Genomic DNA, 18,656 nt, shown 5'->3' with positions numbered 1-18,656 from the left:
CTAATCGGCAGCTCAAATCTCCAACCCGCCAAGAAGAAGAGTCCATTTCTCAAGGCAAAAAAATTACCCTCTTCAAGGTTTTTCGATCTCCATTCATTTCATTCTTCGATCTTCGTTCATTCCATTACTCGATCTTCGTTCATTCCATTACTCGATCTTCGTTCATTCGATTGTTATTCCATTCTTGGATCCAATCTTCGATCGATTTTCGGTGGGGAAAAGGAAGAATAAGATCTGGGCAATGGCCAAAATCCCGCTTGGGTGCGAGCCCGTGGTGGGTTCGCTAACGGCCTCGAAGAAGCGTGAGTACCGACTCACGAATCGCCTCCAAGAGGGGAAGCGTCCGCTCTACGCCATCGCCTTCAACTTCATCGATTCTCGTTACTTCGACGTCTTTGCCACTGTGGGGGGAAATCGGGTAAGCCCTCTTCCTTCTTCTAGCTTCGAAAGATTTGGCTACATCTTCTCCCTTTTATTTTTCCTGAGATTTTCTGATTCTGCCTCCAAAATATTGTTCATAAGATTGTACTTCTACTTCAGTAAGATTCTGCTTCGACCTCCATAAGATTCTACTTTTGCCTCGAAAAGATTGTCCGTAAGATTGTACTTCGACCTCCATAAGATTCTGCTTCGACTTCCATAAGATTCTATTTCTACCTCTATAAGATTCTACTTCTATCTCCATAAGATTCTCCCTCAGTTCCTGTTTCTACCTTTCTAGGATTCTACTTCTACCTACATAAGAGTCGCCATAAGATTCTGTTTCTATCTCCATAAGATTCTCCATAAGTTCCTGTTTCTACTTCTTTAGGATTCTACTTCTACCAAAATAAGATTCTCCATAAGTTTCTACTTCTACCTCAATAACTATTTCTACCTCTATAAGATACTACTTCTACCTTTCTAAGATTCTCCGTAAGATTCTACTTCTATCTCCATAAGATTCTCCATGCGATCATACTTCTACCACCATAAAACTCTCCGTAAGATACTACTTCTACCTCTGAGTCAATCTCCATAAGATTCTACTTTTAACTATTTATCAATCTCCATAAGATTCTACTTTTACCTATTTATCAATCTCCATAAGATTCTACTTTTACCTATTTATCAATCTCCTTAATATTCTACGTCTACCTCTAAAACATTCTCTACATCAATTTCCAAAGATTCTACCTATACCTCTGAAGGATTCTGTCTAAATCTCCATCAAATTCTACCTATACCTCGAAAATATTCTTTTTTTTTTTGAAAGAATACCTCGAAAATATTCTATATTAATTTTCATAGAGGAGTCTACTTCTACCTCTATTAGATTCTACTTCTACCTCCGTATAAGATTCTACTTCAACCTCCATTAAGATTTTCCATAGGATTCTACAAAAGATTCTATTTTTACCTCAACGAGATTCTCCGTGTCTATTTCCCTAAGATTCTACAAGAGATTCTACTTCTACGTACATAAGATTCTAATAAAATTCTTGAAAGAATTATACTTCTACCTCCATAAGATTCAACGCAAGATTCTACTTCTACCTCCTTAAGATTCATGTAAGAATCTACACAAGATTCTATTTCTACCTCCATCAGATTCTTATAAGATTCTACAAAAGATTCCACTTCTGCCTTTATACGATTACACTTATTCTTTGTTAGATCACCATCTACCGCTGTAAGGAAGGGGGTCTGGTGTCGATTCTGCAAGCTTACGTTGATGAAGATGTATGTGACTGACTGGTTTTTTTTTCCCAAAAGTTTTTCTTCTTATTTTTTTCCTGTAATTGAGTTTAATTTTGATAATGAGTAGAAGGAAGAGTCGTTCTACACGCTGTGCTGGACTTGTAAGCTGGATGGGTCTCCCTTGCTGGTCGCCGGGGGAATGAATGGCGTCATTCGTGTTATTGCTATCAACTACGAGAATGTTTACAAGGCATGGGCGACTATGAGAATTCTAATGGATTTTCAATTTCAACTCAAATCTCTCTTTTTTCTCTTTCTATCTCTCTATCTCTCACTATTACAGACATATATCTGTTGTCTCTGCTCAAGTCTATCTCGTCTCTATATTCTCCCTATGCCCCGCACATATCTGTTATTACCATTCTAATATCTCTCTATCTACTCCCATGTGCAACACATATCCTTTATTTGTATTCAAATATCTCTCTATTTATCTCTTCATATCTACATCAAACATATGGGGTATTTCTATTGAAACCTCTCTCTATCGCTCCCTGTGTCTATCATACGTTTTTATCTCTATCCAAATCTCTCTCTATCCATTCCTATGCCCGACATGTTCCTTTTATTACTATTCCAACCTCTCTATCTTCAACATATGCGTTATCTTTTATGAATCTGTCACTCTCTCTCTGTGTCCAACACTAATCCTTTATTTCAAATCCCTCTCTCTTTCAATATCCGTCTCTCCCAATTCTCCAACATATATTTTTTATTTCTTCAAATCTCTTTATCTCCATCAATGTATCGAATTATCTCTCCTTCTCTTTATCTTTGATGTGTCAAGGTCCAAATTTCAAATTTCTCTTTCTATCTCTCTCTTTTTTTGAAACGTATCTCTCCTAATACACATGTATTATTTTCAGAGCTTTGTTGGGCACGGGGACTCAGTAAACGAGATCAGGACGCAGCCCTTGAAACCATCACTGATTGCATCAGCCAGTAAAGTTAGTAATCATTAAATCTACGTTGACAAAGACCAAAGAACTGATTTTTTACAGAAACCCATCACCGCAGGACGAGTCTGTTCGTCTTTGGAACATAGAAACAGGCATCTGTGTCTTGATCTTTGCTGGTGCCGGCGGGCACCGAAATGAAGTACTTAGTGTTGTAAGTATCAAAATTCTTCTAGAAAAGCCTTAAAATTTCCTTCTCATTATTGATTTTAAGTAGGGTCTGCGGATGATGACAAGTTCATCATGGTAGGATTACGAGTCTGAATTTGTCTGCATATTGAATGAATAGGACAAAAATCATCATTGTGGTCATCATCCTAGCCACAGAGAAGTCACAAAGGCGATGATTACTCATCATCACCGTTTGTCATCTGAAAGAATAGAAATATGGAGAGTGACAAGAGCACGGAGTTATCATTGTCATCTGTCGTCTATTCTCAGAGTTGATTACATGACTTGTAACAATTAGGGGTATTTTTCTAGTTTCATTTTCATAGGTTTCCAATCCCTATATGAAGGTTGGTAAACTTATCGTCAATTTGAGTTTGGTTTTCTTTTCATCCTCAGACTCCTAGGATGGCAGATTCGTCCCATCATTATTTTCTCTTCTCTCCCTTCTGTCTCCTCTCCTACTATCTCCCTTCCACTCCCTATCCCCCCTTTGCTATGCGGTTCTTCACGCCGAAAATTAGTAACTAACTGATATTTTATGTGTAGGATTTTCATCCCTCTGATATTTATCGAATTGCAAGCTGCGGAATGGATAATACTGTGAAGATTTGGTCCATGAAAGGTGGCTACATTTATTTATATTGCATATATGGTTCCTTTTCTGGACATAGAGAGAGATAAAAAGAGATTTCAATAGAATTAATGCACATATGTGTTTGAGGTAGATAGATGGAGAGATAACAGATATATAGATAGATAACAAATAAATTGATAGAGTTGGATATAACTAACAGAAATATTTTTGAGGTAAGAAGATAGAAGATTACAATATTATAATGCATATATGTTGGAGAGAGTGAGAGATAGACAGATTTGGATATCAGGGAGGCAGATAGGAAGAGAGATTTCAATGGAAATAATGATAGATATATAGAGAGAGTTGGGTAAATTTAACAGATTGCAGTATTATAATGCACATATGATGGCAAGAGTGAGGGATAGATAGGTAGACAGATATATTTGGATATGAGGGAGACAAATAGAAAGAGAGATTTCAATGGAAATATGGAATTCACGTTAGAAATAGAGATTTAAAAGAAATAATGGATATATAATTAACTTAGGGAAGGATAGATAAATGGATAAATAGAGAGATATGGATAGAATTAATTGATATAGGTTAGAGATAGGGAGATAAAAGATGTGTAAGAGAGGTATGTTCTAGCAGAGTAACAGACATATGGATGGTGAGAGAGAGAGAGAAATAACACATGTGAAAGGGATACTTACAGCAGGTTAGTATAATTTGTGTGTTTCCCACAGACTTTTGGCCCCATGTTGAGAAGTCATTTACGTGGACTGACCTTCCTTCAAAGTTTCCCACCAAATATGTGCAATTTCCTGTAAGATTTTGATTTCTACTTTACTTTTTAACCAAAATGCGGCTGTTGTAATTCTGTGTCAGTGTTTAGGTGTTCATCGCTTCAGTTCACTCCAACTATGTCGACTGCAATAGATGGCTTGGCGATTTTGTTCTCTCAAAGGTGGGAGTTTGAAGTTCTGTTCATTTCTTTGTTTATTGAATTTGGTTTACTATTGTTTTATTGTATAATTCTATCAGTTTCTTTTGTTGATGGCTTCATTGGCGTTTATTAGATGTTATCCGCAGTATGATTTTTTTCATGGCTGCCATTTTTTCATCTTCATGGGAGATGTAGGTTCAAATAATATAGATTCTCTTACTGTAGATAAATCTCTCAAAAGTCCCGGTCCCTGATTGACGATTATGTAGTTTTTTTGGGTCCTGGTGAAATCCTTAAGTTTCATTCTCTCAAATGTGGGAGTTTCAAGATCTTTTCTTCTCTCTATTAAAAATTTTGTTTACTAAGTTGTACTGTAGGATTCAATCTATTTTAGTTCTTAGTCTTTTATTAGGAGCGTTTTGGGCATTTCAGCTCATTATGGGGCATTTTTGACTTTTATGAAAAAATAGTTTTTTGCACATAATATCTGTAAGAGACAGTCCTTTAAGAGAGATTGCAGCCTACTGTTGTGTGATTAATGGAAAGAGAAAAAAGAAGAGAGAAGAATTTGGGGCAAGAAGGAATCCTTTTTATTGCTGAACTGGGCCCCCTTTTATAGAAGAAAAAACTTCACTTGTTAGAAAGGGAATATTCCTAAGGAATATTCCCTGTTTCCAACGGTCATATATTTTGAATATATGACTGTTTGAAACAGAGAGGTCCAGCTGCTTTTAAAGCAGCTGGACTCTCCAACGGCTGGGTTTCAGCCGTTGGAGAGTTGGGCCTGACTATGGTCAGGCCCAACATATATTAGGCCCTACTGGGCCTAATATATGGGCCCTACTGGGCCTACACTAATGGGCCCTTAATGGGCCCTTAGTGGGAAGTTAGGCGGCCCATGTTGGGCCTGAAGTAGTTATTTTTATTAATATCTCCTAGGGTTAGGCTATTACAGAGTACAAGGCCTCGGGCCCATTAGTTAGCTTAAACCCTACTAAGTATCCTCCATGACCTAACATGTTGTCTTCTCTATCTTCTCCGTCACACTGCTCTCTCTCTCTGTCCCTAAAAAGTTATTCCTTTACCAATACTTACATCAAGGTCTCATAGTAAGAAAATGGTTTTAGGTAGTGAATTTACATTCAAAGATTCTCCACCTCGTTTCTATTCTCTTTCTATGCACTGCCTCTTTCTCACTTACATTCCCTTCCACTCATTTGTCAAACGGAACTGCCGGTCTTTCTCAAGAACTACTTTTGGAGATAAAGTGCAGAAGTAAGAGAAAGAAGGAAGAGAATTTAGGAAGCAAATGCAGAGAAGGGAACAAAACCAAAACTCACGAAAAACAACAAGGTTCCTGATACACATTCTGAGTATCAAGCCCAAATGATGAATCTGGAATGAATCTTGAATTGCAGTTCCTCTAGGGTGTAGTCAGTACCAGAATCCAGAACAACAGCAAAGTGTGCCAATGTCACTCGAACAGAAGAAGAAGAAGAAGAAGAAGAAGAAGAAGAAGAAGAAAGAAGATAGATGGAGAAGGATCTCCCTCCAGGTTGATCCTCCGGCCGCGAAGGTCTGCTGCCCAGCCTCCAGTCTCTCCGACCGTCTGATCTTGAAACAACCACTGTGCCTCTTTTCTCACTCAACTTCCTCCTTTTAGGGTCTATCACGTGCGGGCCCCACATGTGTTTGTGACTTACTTTCGTGGTCTTTTGTCGTCTCCAATACTTTTTGTGTGAAGAATGTATCAGTTTCCTGCCTTTATGTAGGGATTAGAATCATAAGAGAGAGAAATCTCAGTAATACCCCTACTTTTAACACTTATCACGTTATTAATAGAAATTGTTGTCAGTTACAAGTTAGTACAATAGCGGACGTTGTTGTTGTTTCTGTGAATTTTGGAAGCATTTAAAGTTCTCAATCAGAGAAACATTTTATATTTCTAGCTATCTCCAAAGTGGGAATAATAAGAACCTCAGTATTTGTTGAAAACTGCAGAGTGTTGACAATGAAATTGTTCTATGGGAACCAAAGACCAAGGAACAAAGCCCAGGAGAGGTGAATATTCATTCATGATTTTTCTTGAGTTATATTTGATCATATTGAGTTTGACTTATTGACATCTCAGGGCTTTTATCCCTTTTTGTTATACAATTCATATTTATTGTTTTTTTTTTCCTCACAGGGCACCGTTGACATTCTTCAGAAATATCCAGTTCCAGATTGTGATATCTGGTTCATCAAGTTCTCATGTGATTTCCATTATAACTCTGCAGCTATAGGTAACTGTTTCCTAGTTTTCTATTTTTTAGTTTAGTTTGAATGTTTACAAAGTACAATATCGTAATTTTCAAAACTATCTTATGAAGCGTACTGCCACCGTTCAATGCAAGAAAAATTTTCTGAAATAAAATCTTCGATTCAAATATTTTAGGGGAATTGTGACCCAACTTTTAAGAGATTGAGATTTCGGTAGAGATAATAGCATAGAACTGGTTTTTGAAATTTTACTCAAAAAATAAAATAAATGAACATTTTCCTAATCCTTCTTAGAAATTCTCTCATTCACAATGATTATGATATTAATTACAATTAGAAAGGAAGTGTCAGTGTCACCTAAAAGTTAATACTTAGCTGAAAGTTGCCAGTATTTTTTTGTTATTATTATTTCTTGTCCTTTACCTCGTCAGATAAAGAACAAAAAGAGCTTATCGTTTTCTTTTTTTGAAAAATGATTTAAGGAGGACACCTGACAAAGCGATAACCACCCAAAGGTACATGTGGAGAGAGCTAAAGCTCTCCTCTTACATGGTCAACCCCTCCCTTATCTGTTTACACCTCAATGGAACCATAATGCCATGAGGCCCTCGACCTCGTGGGTGAGCCCATCCTTGGACCCCTGGCACCCCCTAAATATTGCCTCATTACAGTGTAGCTATATTTCCCAGAGCATTGTGATTGCTCGGCCCCCCTCTTTCCCTCCTAGGGCTCCCTCTCCTTATGAACTCCAAAAAGTCCACCTCCGACGTCGCGTTCACCGCCAGCTGTGCTTGAGTGGCCCAAATAGAGCGGGCGAAGGGCACTCAAAGAATAAGTGGTTGCAGTCTCCTTTGCTTATCATTTTGATGGATCTGGTTTATATTTCCCGAAAAGATATAGTTTTATTTTATCAAGTATTTTTGTATGTTTTTTATTTTATGTCAGTTCCTCTGCAGATAAAGAAAAGTGACTGGCGCATTGCTTAGATGGATCATAATAATTCTTCATGCAAAGATATAGTTTTCTAAGTTCGGCAATCTTTTATGGATGTGCCCTCAAGCCTATGCCTAATACCGAAATGTGGTTTTTGAGTTTGGCTCTAAAATAAATGGACTTGTCCTCTTATCCGCAGTAGATACCTCACTTGCATGGTGGTTATAATGATAATTATAAGAGTAATAATTGTAGAGCTGGATTAAAATCCTCTTTTGTTGATTATTCCCTACAGGAAACAGGGAGGGAAAGATCTTCGTTTGGGAACTCCAGTCTAGTCCGCCAGTTCTAATTGCAAGGCTAGAATCTCCAATCCTTTTTTTTTTTTTTTTTTGAGAATCTCCAATCCTTAAATTCGTATTTTTATCAGGCGCTTACCTATCCATCCATCGACATGATCATGTTTTTTTTCCTCACTGACTTTAACTTCGCCCATCATTAGGCTATCTCATGTCCACTCAAAATCCCCAATCCGACAAACTGCCATGTCCTTCGATGGGAGGTACTGTTATTGGTTTTGTTGTTCTTCATGAATATGTATAAAAATTGTACACTTTTATTCATTCAAGTAGTTTTATCAATCTTGTGGACTGCAGCACCATACTTGGTTGTTCTGAGGAGGGCATGATATGGAGGTGGGATGCTGTCCAATAAGAAAGCTTGACTCTGCTTCTGGGAGACTAAAAACAAAGCTTCTCTTAGGATGAAATCATATGGAGGCAGGATGATAAGCAGGGAGGTAGTTAACTTTCAGCCCTTCAGCTAATTATTTTATGCAGAATCATCATGTGTCTTTCTGCTACGTTCCCAGGTCACATTCTTGTTTTATAACTCGATGGTTTACTGTAAAAGTAAGTAGATCTTCAGTCACTAGTGAGTTTTTCCAGGAAAGTTATTATTTCCTCTCTAAGCAGAAGAATGATGTCATTGATTAGTCACTGTAAAGAACCAAAAGAGAACAGTAAATGGCATTTATTTGACTGGATTATTAGTCTGAATTAGCATGATTTTATTATGGACATAGGTGAGATGTGCGTTGAACCATTAAGATTAGATATGATGATTATTTGAGCCACATCATTTCACTTATAAGATTGATGAGCTCATGAGGAGAAGGATTGGAAGACACTAAAGACAAGGGATGCCCACTCAAAATTAAGAATGTTGAGCTGTAGTAGGGTTGAATTGGTATCCTATGGTCTTACTTTCTCTTTTGATGTGCATTTCTCTTACTTTCTATTATGTAATGTGCACCTATCACGAGGACAAACAAGACAGATGACATCCTTATGCCTCTTCTAGAAGCTAGACATTCTACAATTAGACGTTCTACACCCTATGCAATTCCAGAACTTAAAAAAAATTCAACTCATTTACCACTTTGTTAAGATAATGGATCAGAAAAGTTGCTGAGTTATCCTAATATTGCAAGGAATTATACAAAGCATGGTGACTTTTTTGAACCCATATGTATTCTACATTGATGAACCTAACTGATGCCCCCAATTGAGGTTATATGATAACCAATCATGATTGTCAGACCCATCCCATCAAATGTAACCCAGCTTGGTTGTAGTTTTAGCCAATCGGATTCTTAAGGTGAGATTTCATCATGTTAAGGCCTTGGTCTATGCACTTGGGATATCAGATCTAATCCATGATTCACAGTCACAGATTAATTGTATTAGAAAATTTCTGCATGGGAGTCTGAAAAATCTCAAAACTCTAAGACAAATAATGAAAGAATTCTACTTTTCTTATATTATGTGATATAGCTTGAGAGAGGAGATTTCTGTTGAAGAAAAATAGAGTCAGTGAACTAGAAATGCCTTCATCATGCTACTTTGAAAAGAATGGTCTTCTCTGGGTGTTTCTAAAAATAAGTTTTGATACTTCTTTTATTGGGCTAACTAAGAGGATGAGAATGTGTAAAAAAAAGAGAGTCTAACTTTAAGCTAGGTTAAGTGAAGAAGACAATAGATTTGAGGATCTGATTAAAAAGTTGAGTCTTAGTTGGCAAGCAAAAATATTGAATATGATTATCAGACAAATCAGATTATTCTCCTGAAAATAGGTCTTTGATTAAAAATTATTTAAGTCAAACATTGAGGAACAAAAAAATACCTTTTTTTTTTCTTGCTACACCTCATTACCGCATTTGCTTGTAGCCAGGGCGTACCCCTGGCTTGCCCATGCTTTGTAAAGGATCGCCCTAATCCTACAAAGATAGATCTCATGTCCATGTGGAGGGGAAATATTCAGATAAACACAGCATAGAAATATCACATTTGGGGATAATGGAGACAAATTCACAAACAGATAAGGGGATATTGGCCCAATGGACCCATTAAGGCTTCCCCAGATGGTGATGAATATCCTCCAGACGACTATGGTCTGGAGTATTTGGTCATGTTTCAAGGGATGTCATCAAATTGAAGTCCTCTTTAACCTATTTTTTGATTCCTTAAGTCAACTAAAAATTTAGCATAATCATGAAAAATAAAAAAACACGATTGCATCTGATAATTCTCTGTCTTTAAGGATGTTATAAGGTCTAAGGAGCCTATTGAATCCATTGGGCCAATATCCCCTTATATGTTTGTGAATTTGTCTCCATTATCCCCTAATGTGATATTTCTGTGTTTGTCTGGATATGTCCCCTCCACATGGACATGAAATCTATCACTCCATTAATTACCCAATATTTATTTTGTTTTCACATCTGTTGTGGCTTATGATATTTCCCCTTAGTGATGCTCCCCTTTAGGGTGGTAGGGCTCCTTGCATCTCCCTACCTTTGGTTTTACACTTCCTACAGTCATGGTGAATTATAATTTTAAAATATTAGGTAAGGGATAGACTTGGATTAATTGACATCCGATGATGAGTGAATTATCTGAAGATAATTGGACATGAATCCCAAGGTGGTGCAGATACCTATGTAAGTTGAGTGCAATATTTCTCGATGCAACACAAACCCACATTATAAAGCACTTCTCGTTACCTTTTTATCTCATGCACTTACATAACTAAAAATCTCTCTTTATGTTTATCCCTCAATAAAAAATATTGATTTCTATCCAAGCATCCTGGTTTATTTATTCTTTAGTTCTCATATTCTAAATTCATTTTTTCTTTCTCTAACTCAACTTATGTATTTTTTCAATCTACGTACACATATATTTCACCCTAATCCAGTTTCCTTATCTGCCATTTCACTTGGTATCCCTAGTTCATGTTCAAAGCTCAATTTGTAAATAATTCACAGTATAAGTATTTCAAAGTCCTTAAATTAATTACATTTTTCAGCTTCGCAAAAAATACCTTCACGTTCACGTCACTTCATACTCTAAGTTAAGAGCCCAAATTGAATCATATGCCTCTTATCTCAATTGAAAAATAAATATTATTGGATAAGAAAGATATTCATGAATCCTAAATAAGGCATGAAATTATGCATATTTTACCTTCATCTTTTCAAGAATTTTCATCTCATGCATTAAATGGAGAATTTGATAAAACAATAAAATTTCAAGTATTTTTAATTATTCTACAAATCCTAATTCTAGGATCTTCTAGACGAACCCAATCATGGCAGCGGGAGACCCTTCTGGCAGCGACAGGAGAAATAGGAGCATGACAGCCTTCTAACTGCTAACAACAATCGGGATGGCTATATAAGAGCTTTATGACATAATGAAAGTGTACCAGTACGGAGGAGAGTGACATGGATGCATGGCAAAGTCAGGGGGTGGTGAATGGCACCCCATCCTCCTCCGCTCGAATCAGGGCATTACGGTGAAGTGCCGAAACTTTTATTATAAATCTATCCTTGAATCCTTGTATTAATCTTAGTTTTGATTTCAATCCCATTGAAAACCTGATTCTGAAATTTAATTCATAGTTTTGCGTCTTTGAGACATTTTTACAAATACTTGCCAGGCATCGAGAAACTTTTTCTCAATTTATCTTACTTTCTCCCTATTTTACCTTATAAAAAATACTAAAATTACTTATTATATATAAGAACTTCTATAAATTGTATCTTATTATTGTAAACTACCCCAAACCATATGAAATTATACAGATTTGTCTTTATCTCTTATGAATCCTATCTGAATTCTCTTAGCCTCCCTCTCTATGTCTTATTAACTAAACGCCTCAAAATTAGATAATATCTATACTCTGATCTGTCTCTCTTAAGCTATTAGCATATATGACTCTTTTTTACCTCACTAATATATATCTAATTAAATAATCTCTTCCCTACCATCATTACTAAGAAAACACTCATATTGACTAACCCCCTACTTAATCATATTTCTTCACTATAATATTATTTAAATAATAACCTCCTAACTCCTTTAAATAGTATCTTACTATTCTATTTATCTCACTAACGTTCTATAATTTTTCCACTACCTACATTAACATCACCATAATTATAGTACCATTAATTCATTTTGAATATCTTACTTCTTTATTAACTCAAGTATCTATAAAAAGCTATAAATAATATCTAATATTCTCTCTTTCATCTCCAGTTCTCTCTCGCATCATTTAATGCTCATAACTATTGCATATTATATTAGTTCTTGCATCCATTTAACATTTCCCCCACCTAATAGTTACTTATCACTTACTATATTCACTGTCATTATTATTGTTATCAATTCTTTTTAACTGCAACTCAACTATTAAATTCCCCTCTAATGGCCATTCCCTGTGGAGATGAGCTCGCTCCTACTATACACTTGAGTGAATTTTCTATTTTATCAAATTTATTTGATTTAGGCCAATTAAAATTAAAATGACACTAAAATTAAATCCATGATGTGCCTTCATCAAATATCCAATACTTTAGCATATTTAAATTATATTAAATTTGTATTCATTTCATTGATTGTATTCAGTTATCCTTTATCTTATTTTCCTCCATTATTATAATAATTAGCTCTAATATCCTCTTAATTAAGGCTCAATTATAGTCCAAGTAATAGTGCAGATATCATATATCAGTATAGATTCCATTACCCTTTCAAAACTAATGGATATCCATGTGAGATATCACATATTGAATACCAAATATGGTATGGATATTGGTATCATAAAGGATCTTGATACTAAATAAGTTAAATTTGTATATACATTTTTATTCAGACATTACACTTCTGCTTTGTGAATTATCCTAAAAAGGCTCATTATTCAATAAAAATAATGACACATTTATTTCAGCTATTTTAGTAAATTATGAAATCAATTTAAAGTACTCATTTTTGTCGACTATTACATCATATTAGCCCCCTCATTATTAATTTGATTATTTATCTATGGATGTGTGAGCTAATATCTAAACATTCAAAGTTCTTATGTAATGTATTATTATTTTAAAACAATTGTTTAACATAAAATTGAAGCATGTTTTTTCATATGATTTATTTTAAAATAATATTAACCACGTGAGCTCATTGGTTTAATTTAATTAAGAATGTATTAATGCACAATGCAATATTGAAAAAAGAGGTTGAAAACTCTTCAAATCATTAGCCAGAAATTATTGTTGTATAAATATTATACTAGAATCATGCATGCATGAGGTAAGACTGACTACTTGTGAAATACTTCAATTTTTAAAAAGTAATTTCATCAATTTTATTGATTTATCCATTTATTTTATATATTACATAGGTGCATTCATTAGATGAGTTGACCTATTTACATATCAAGGGATGATGTAATATTTGAAACTTTAAAATTCTTAAATTACTGGCTGAAGTATTTTTTAAAATTTTAAGGTGTGATTGATTTTACGAGTTATTGAATTAGTAAAATATAGATATTGGGAATTTATTTATTAACCAAATTACCATCATACATATACAAGAAATTAAATACTTTTCCAGTTTTGAAGTTAGGAAATTACTTTATAATGTTTTTTAATAAATTATATATAAAAAATTTATGGATTAAAAATAATATTAAATTCTACCATATTTCTCAGTTTTTTAGTAATAAACCACTATGGTGCACTCAATGGATTAATTTAGTTATGAACATACTTATACACGAGGTAACATTGATGAGCTAATAACTCCGTAATAATGTATTATTATTATTATTTAAAATATTCAATACATTTAAGATTCTAAAATCGTGAATATTTTTTAATTGATTTATTGAATAAATAATACATTACACATTATATTAATTGGATTACCAATTTGATAATCCATGATTTAATAGCTGACACTTTATACACATTAGCAAGTCGTCAATGGATGAAAATTTTCAAAATTATTAAAATCTTTAAGAAACGCCAAGGCCAAAAGTTATTAACCAAAAAATACAGGCTAATAATGTTGAACACATATAACCTGGATCCGTTTACCCTATCACGAAACAAACAACTCAATTGGAGACTGGTATCCTCGATCTATTGTTAAGGGAAATAAGAAACTATGAGAAAATAGTGAAATTGGTGTTTATGATATTTAGAAGATCAGAATCCAGCCAAAAGTACAATGACTTACCCTGAGTCTGATGAAAGCAACTCAATGATCCATTGACCTACTTTTAATCTTATTTAAAGCTGATCCATACAGATTTTGGACACAATCTTTATCCCAGTACTAGTGGCCTACTTTTAATCTTAACAGAAGGTGATGGAGAGAAAATAATTTGGAGTTCTCTATCATAAGCCATCATTGACTCATTCAATTTGGCATAAAGCATTGACCCCTAATGAACTGGGTCCATTTTAGCTGCTGTCGTGACAGCCCCCTTATCTCAAAACAGTACGTTGTAGTCGTCCATCTTTGATTTCTGGTCAACCCACACAACCTCCATTGAAAATCACCCCTTGTGTTGCAACTGCCTAACCCAAGAGACAACTTTATGGTTATTCAACTAAATAAACATAATATCAGTGTAAAGCCTCAATCCTTCAACTTTGTATAACCCTTGTTGTGAAAAGTGTGGATCCTTCATTGATGATGTTTCATGTCTCTATGGTGATTTCAAGCATATTTTTTGTACTTCAAATGTGTTGGATAGTTCACATCCTACTATCCACCACGTTGTTCTTGCTGCAGAGCTCAATGTAATGCTAATGTCATTAAGTAGAGTTAATGATGTGTGAGGATTTACTGAACTACACAAAAAAATTATCACAGCTTCAACACAATGTTGCCTACGGTGACAAAGCAATGTAGTGAGGATTTACTTTCCTCAGTGTCCACTTGGATGTTAAAGTCACTATCACAATTGTCACTTGACATATTATCATCGCCTTATTCCCCTTGGGATTTTGTGGCTGGTACTGTAAAGGAGTTCATCCTTCTAAGTCAGCTGTATCAGCCACCTCCCCAGCCAATGGGATTTAACTTAATATTATATTCAGTATGATAATTAGTTCCTAGAATTATATATAGGATTAGAGAAACATAAGATATAGGATATATGACTATGATTAAATATAGATAAACCATTATAATGGCTGTGATTTAACCATAGAAAGTGACCATTATATATGGTATTAGGAATATGAACATATTTCCAAATATGATGTGTGGCATATGATACTTATTAAAAACCTTTCCAAATATTCTCCCCTCCTCTCTCTCTCTTTAATTTGCTTCTTCTCGATCTTGAAATACTTTCATGTATGGCATTGAGGCTTTGAAACGCTTGCTCAATGATTCAAGATCTGGGCAACACAACCTGTATCATTTGCACTAAAATGCTATCAGGGGCTATCTACCGGGATCAGACAGAATCAATTGTCAGACAGATAGAAGAATTGAAAGTCAACATCTTGATGTTTTCATAACAACAAAACCCTATGTTTTATTTTTAAAAAAATATTCTTAATGTTTTTATATATTAAAATATATATGATATGATACATAGTAACCCAATATCTAATGATGGTATCCTTTAACATTATCCAATTTTCAATGCGCTTATTGGTAACGATAATAATATCTCGTATTGATACTGATAAAGGTAGTCTAGTATAGACGTAATTATCTAGTATCTGATATTGGTGTGTGATAGAGAGAAATTGAAGATTTTGTGATTGCTATGGGATCTTTGTTGGCTCTTCCCTAATATCATATCCAATACTAAAGGTGAAACCTAATGTTAATTTTCATTGGTCATCATATGAGGCATTAGGAGAATGATTAAGCCAAACTACATGGTTAATTTTTAATGTCGTTGTGATTTAATTTTCCCAAATAAAACAAAAATTATGATTATAGAAAAATCGCTCACGTTTGTATAATGGGAGTGAGCATGTTTGCACAGGGACTACCTTTTAGAGGTGAATTTAATACTTAAGTAAGGCTAATAGAGAATTTAGGATGAGAATAAGGGTAGTTATAGTGGTTAATTATAATGTGAGTAAGTGAAGTAATAATAATAATAAATATAGTGAAAGGTAAGTATGCAAAAAGAGGTAAATAGGGAAGTGGATAAATTAGGATTATATATGATATTAAATTATTATAAGTTATGATATCAAATAGTAGTGAGAGGAAGATGTAAGATGATTCCATGTTGGCACGCTTTCGATGTGTCCTAGACCTTTTTGGGCGCCTTCCTGAGACAGACTGGCTGCCCTAGAGTTTACACCAACTCCAATGTGGCTGGACAAGCCGCCAAAGGGTCTCTTGTGGCCATCTGAGTATTGATCAGAAGAGCTGAAATTTAAGGCCTTTAAGGCCCTTTTAAGCCCTTTGGAGGGCCTCTAGTAACTGTAGATGAGTTGTTCTGTCCATGGGGGTCCTCTAGGGGCCATAGGATCACTCATGCAGTCCCTTCCCCCCTCGACCACCATGCAGCCATCTTAGGCAATGACCAGTGGTGGAGATGGATGGATCCGCCCCTGGCCGTTCAATCTTCTTCACAGGAAATCCAATGACTATGATTAAATTGCAGCTGAGGACCCCTTTTAGATATGGTGCACCCATGAGCCACATCAGTGCCCTGTCATCAGCTTCATCATCCTTTTTCTCCATTATGATTCACTTATCGAAGGGTCTTGACATCCTCAAAAAAATAGGAGTAAGATGTAACGCAGACCGTCCAATCCTGCTTATGAATATTGCATGGTTACGATTAAAATGCCACTTCTTTAAGGACCCTGCCATCCTGCTTTATGATGCAGGCTTTGGGCTGTGTTGGCTCGAAGCCGGTAAAGCTTTATTTCTATTTATCTTGAGATCGTGGTCCCGTTGGGCCATGATCCAGATTGTCCCTTGTCAGCCTGGCCCGATGTAAATCTGAAAGAAACAATTAGGTATGATCCCATATGGGAAAATGTTAGAAAAATGATAGCTATATAAATCTGATTAGAATAAAATATATGAAATAAAATGCCATCTCCCTGGCTTGTGCGTGTGGGCTACTTCTGCGCTGGGCTTCTGTGGGCTCCCTTTGATGGGTCTTCTTGCCCTTGGCTTTGAGTGTATTCGTGGTTTCCGGCATTGCTATTGGGACATCGGTCCTAGTGAGATGCGGGCAGGCTTGAGCACTTTGCCCTCACCTGGATACAGCTTGCTAGCTGCCTTTGCAGCTGGAACCAGTTTTTTCGATATATATATATATATATATATATATATATATATCTGTCTCTCTCTGTGTGTGTATGTGTTTCTTCTTACTGTTATATTTTTACTCATTTTGCATGATAATGATATGACTTCTAAATTATGAAAAAATGACAGGAAAATATATTGCTTAACCAAATGCTCCATTTAACGCATGAGATGAAAATTCTTATAAAGGCAAAGGTAACGTTATTAGAAATGATGCCAAAATGGCCTTAAAATATGTATGATTCCATGGCTCATTTTGGGTTCATTAGAATGCTCAATCATTTGATTGACATTTACCTTTATTTACCAATTTTCCCTTATGATCTGACCTAACAGTTATGTTTACCAAGAGCTATATTAGTCTTATACATGTAGTGATTGTGACCAAATATCTGGTGTCAGTACATCTTTAAACTTCAAAAAATATTATTATTGAACTATCAAATTAAGAAAATAACCTCAAAACCTCATTAAACTTTGATCCTGAAATTCCAATTGATCTATAATTTTTAGGAACCATAAAGGGCATGACTATGTTTATCTTAAAGACGTAAGTTCTAAAATCTAAGGGTTTACCTATTTCATGAATTTCTAAAAGATAATTCCTTCAAATGACTAAAGATATCACAAAATCATCAAATTTCATTTCCAAATCATATATTTCGTCATTGTTTGAAAGCCTGAGATAGTCTGGACATATTCTCATGGTTGACCATGAATCGACTGAAGCCTAATTTCATTGTCAATAGTCCATCTAGTTTTTAGGATAAAGCCTAATTTCATTGAGGTGATAAAGCACTCTGTTGAACATTCATCAATACACAAGAACATTAAATCAAATGACCTAGCATCAAATCTTCAAAAGTTAGTATATCTGCATACTGTTCAAACATCTGGCTAGTTATTTGTTTCTTGAAAAACTCCCAAAGCAAAAAATACAGACAACATGTCTCTAACCAGTCCCTGTAAGTTAACGACTGACCCATTAATTTGCAAAATAATAGTATATCATGAGTAACAATTAAACTCTTGAGGGTTATTTGTTTTCTTGAAAACATGGAGAATATAGAGAATTTCAAATCAGGGACTCTAAGTTAACTGACTTAGCAATTAATCTTCAAAACTTAACTGACTTAGCTATTAATATTAAAAAGTTAACTGACTTAACTATTAACATTCCAAAAACAAAAATATGGAGAATTTTTAATCAGGGACTCCGAGTTACTACAACATAAATAGATGAAACATCTTCCTGGTTATTTGTTTTATTGTAAGACTCCCAAAGCAAAATATATAGAATTTCTAACTAAGGACTTTAAATTAAACAACTTACCCATAAATTTTCAAAAAGTTTGTACATCATAATTAATAACGAACTGTTATTTTGGAAATCTCCCAAAAAACAAAAAAAC

General features: G+C 34.9%; 1 protein-coding gene across 1 annotated transcript; it reads left to right on the top strand.

Moving 5' to 3' along the window:
• Positions 1-8,633, top strand: FIE (Transducin/WD40 repeat-like superfamily protein). The gene is made up of 13 exons (XM_078581165.1): positions 1-418; positions 1,657-1,722; positions 1,808-1,930; positions 2,607-2,687; positions 2,758-2,850; positions 3,414-3,489; positions 4,191-4,270; positions 4,340-4,411; positions 6,392-6,451; positions 6,579-6,675; positions 7,881-7,944; positions 8,088-8,147; positions 8,242-8,633. The coding sequence occupies exons 1-13, from the start codon at positions 242-244 to the stop codon at positions 8,297-8,299; spliced, it is 1,107 nt and encodes a 368-aa protein (XP_078437291.1). The 5' UTR covers positions 1-241; the 3' UTR covers positions 8,300-8,633.
• Positions 8,634-18,656: the final 10,023 nt, after the last annotated feature.

The sequence above is a fragment of the Wolffia australiana genome, chromosome 9 (assembly GCF_029677425.1).
Source record: "Wolffia australiana isolate 7733 chromosome 9, ASM2967742v1".
In the NCBI taxonomy this organism is placed as follows: Eukaryota; Viridiplantae; Streptophyta; class Magnoliopsida; order Alismatales; family Araceae; genus Wolffia; species Wolffia australiana.
This window is presented reverse-complemented; position numbering and strand designations above follow the sequence as displayed.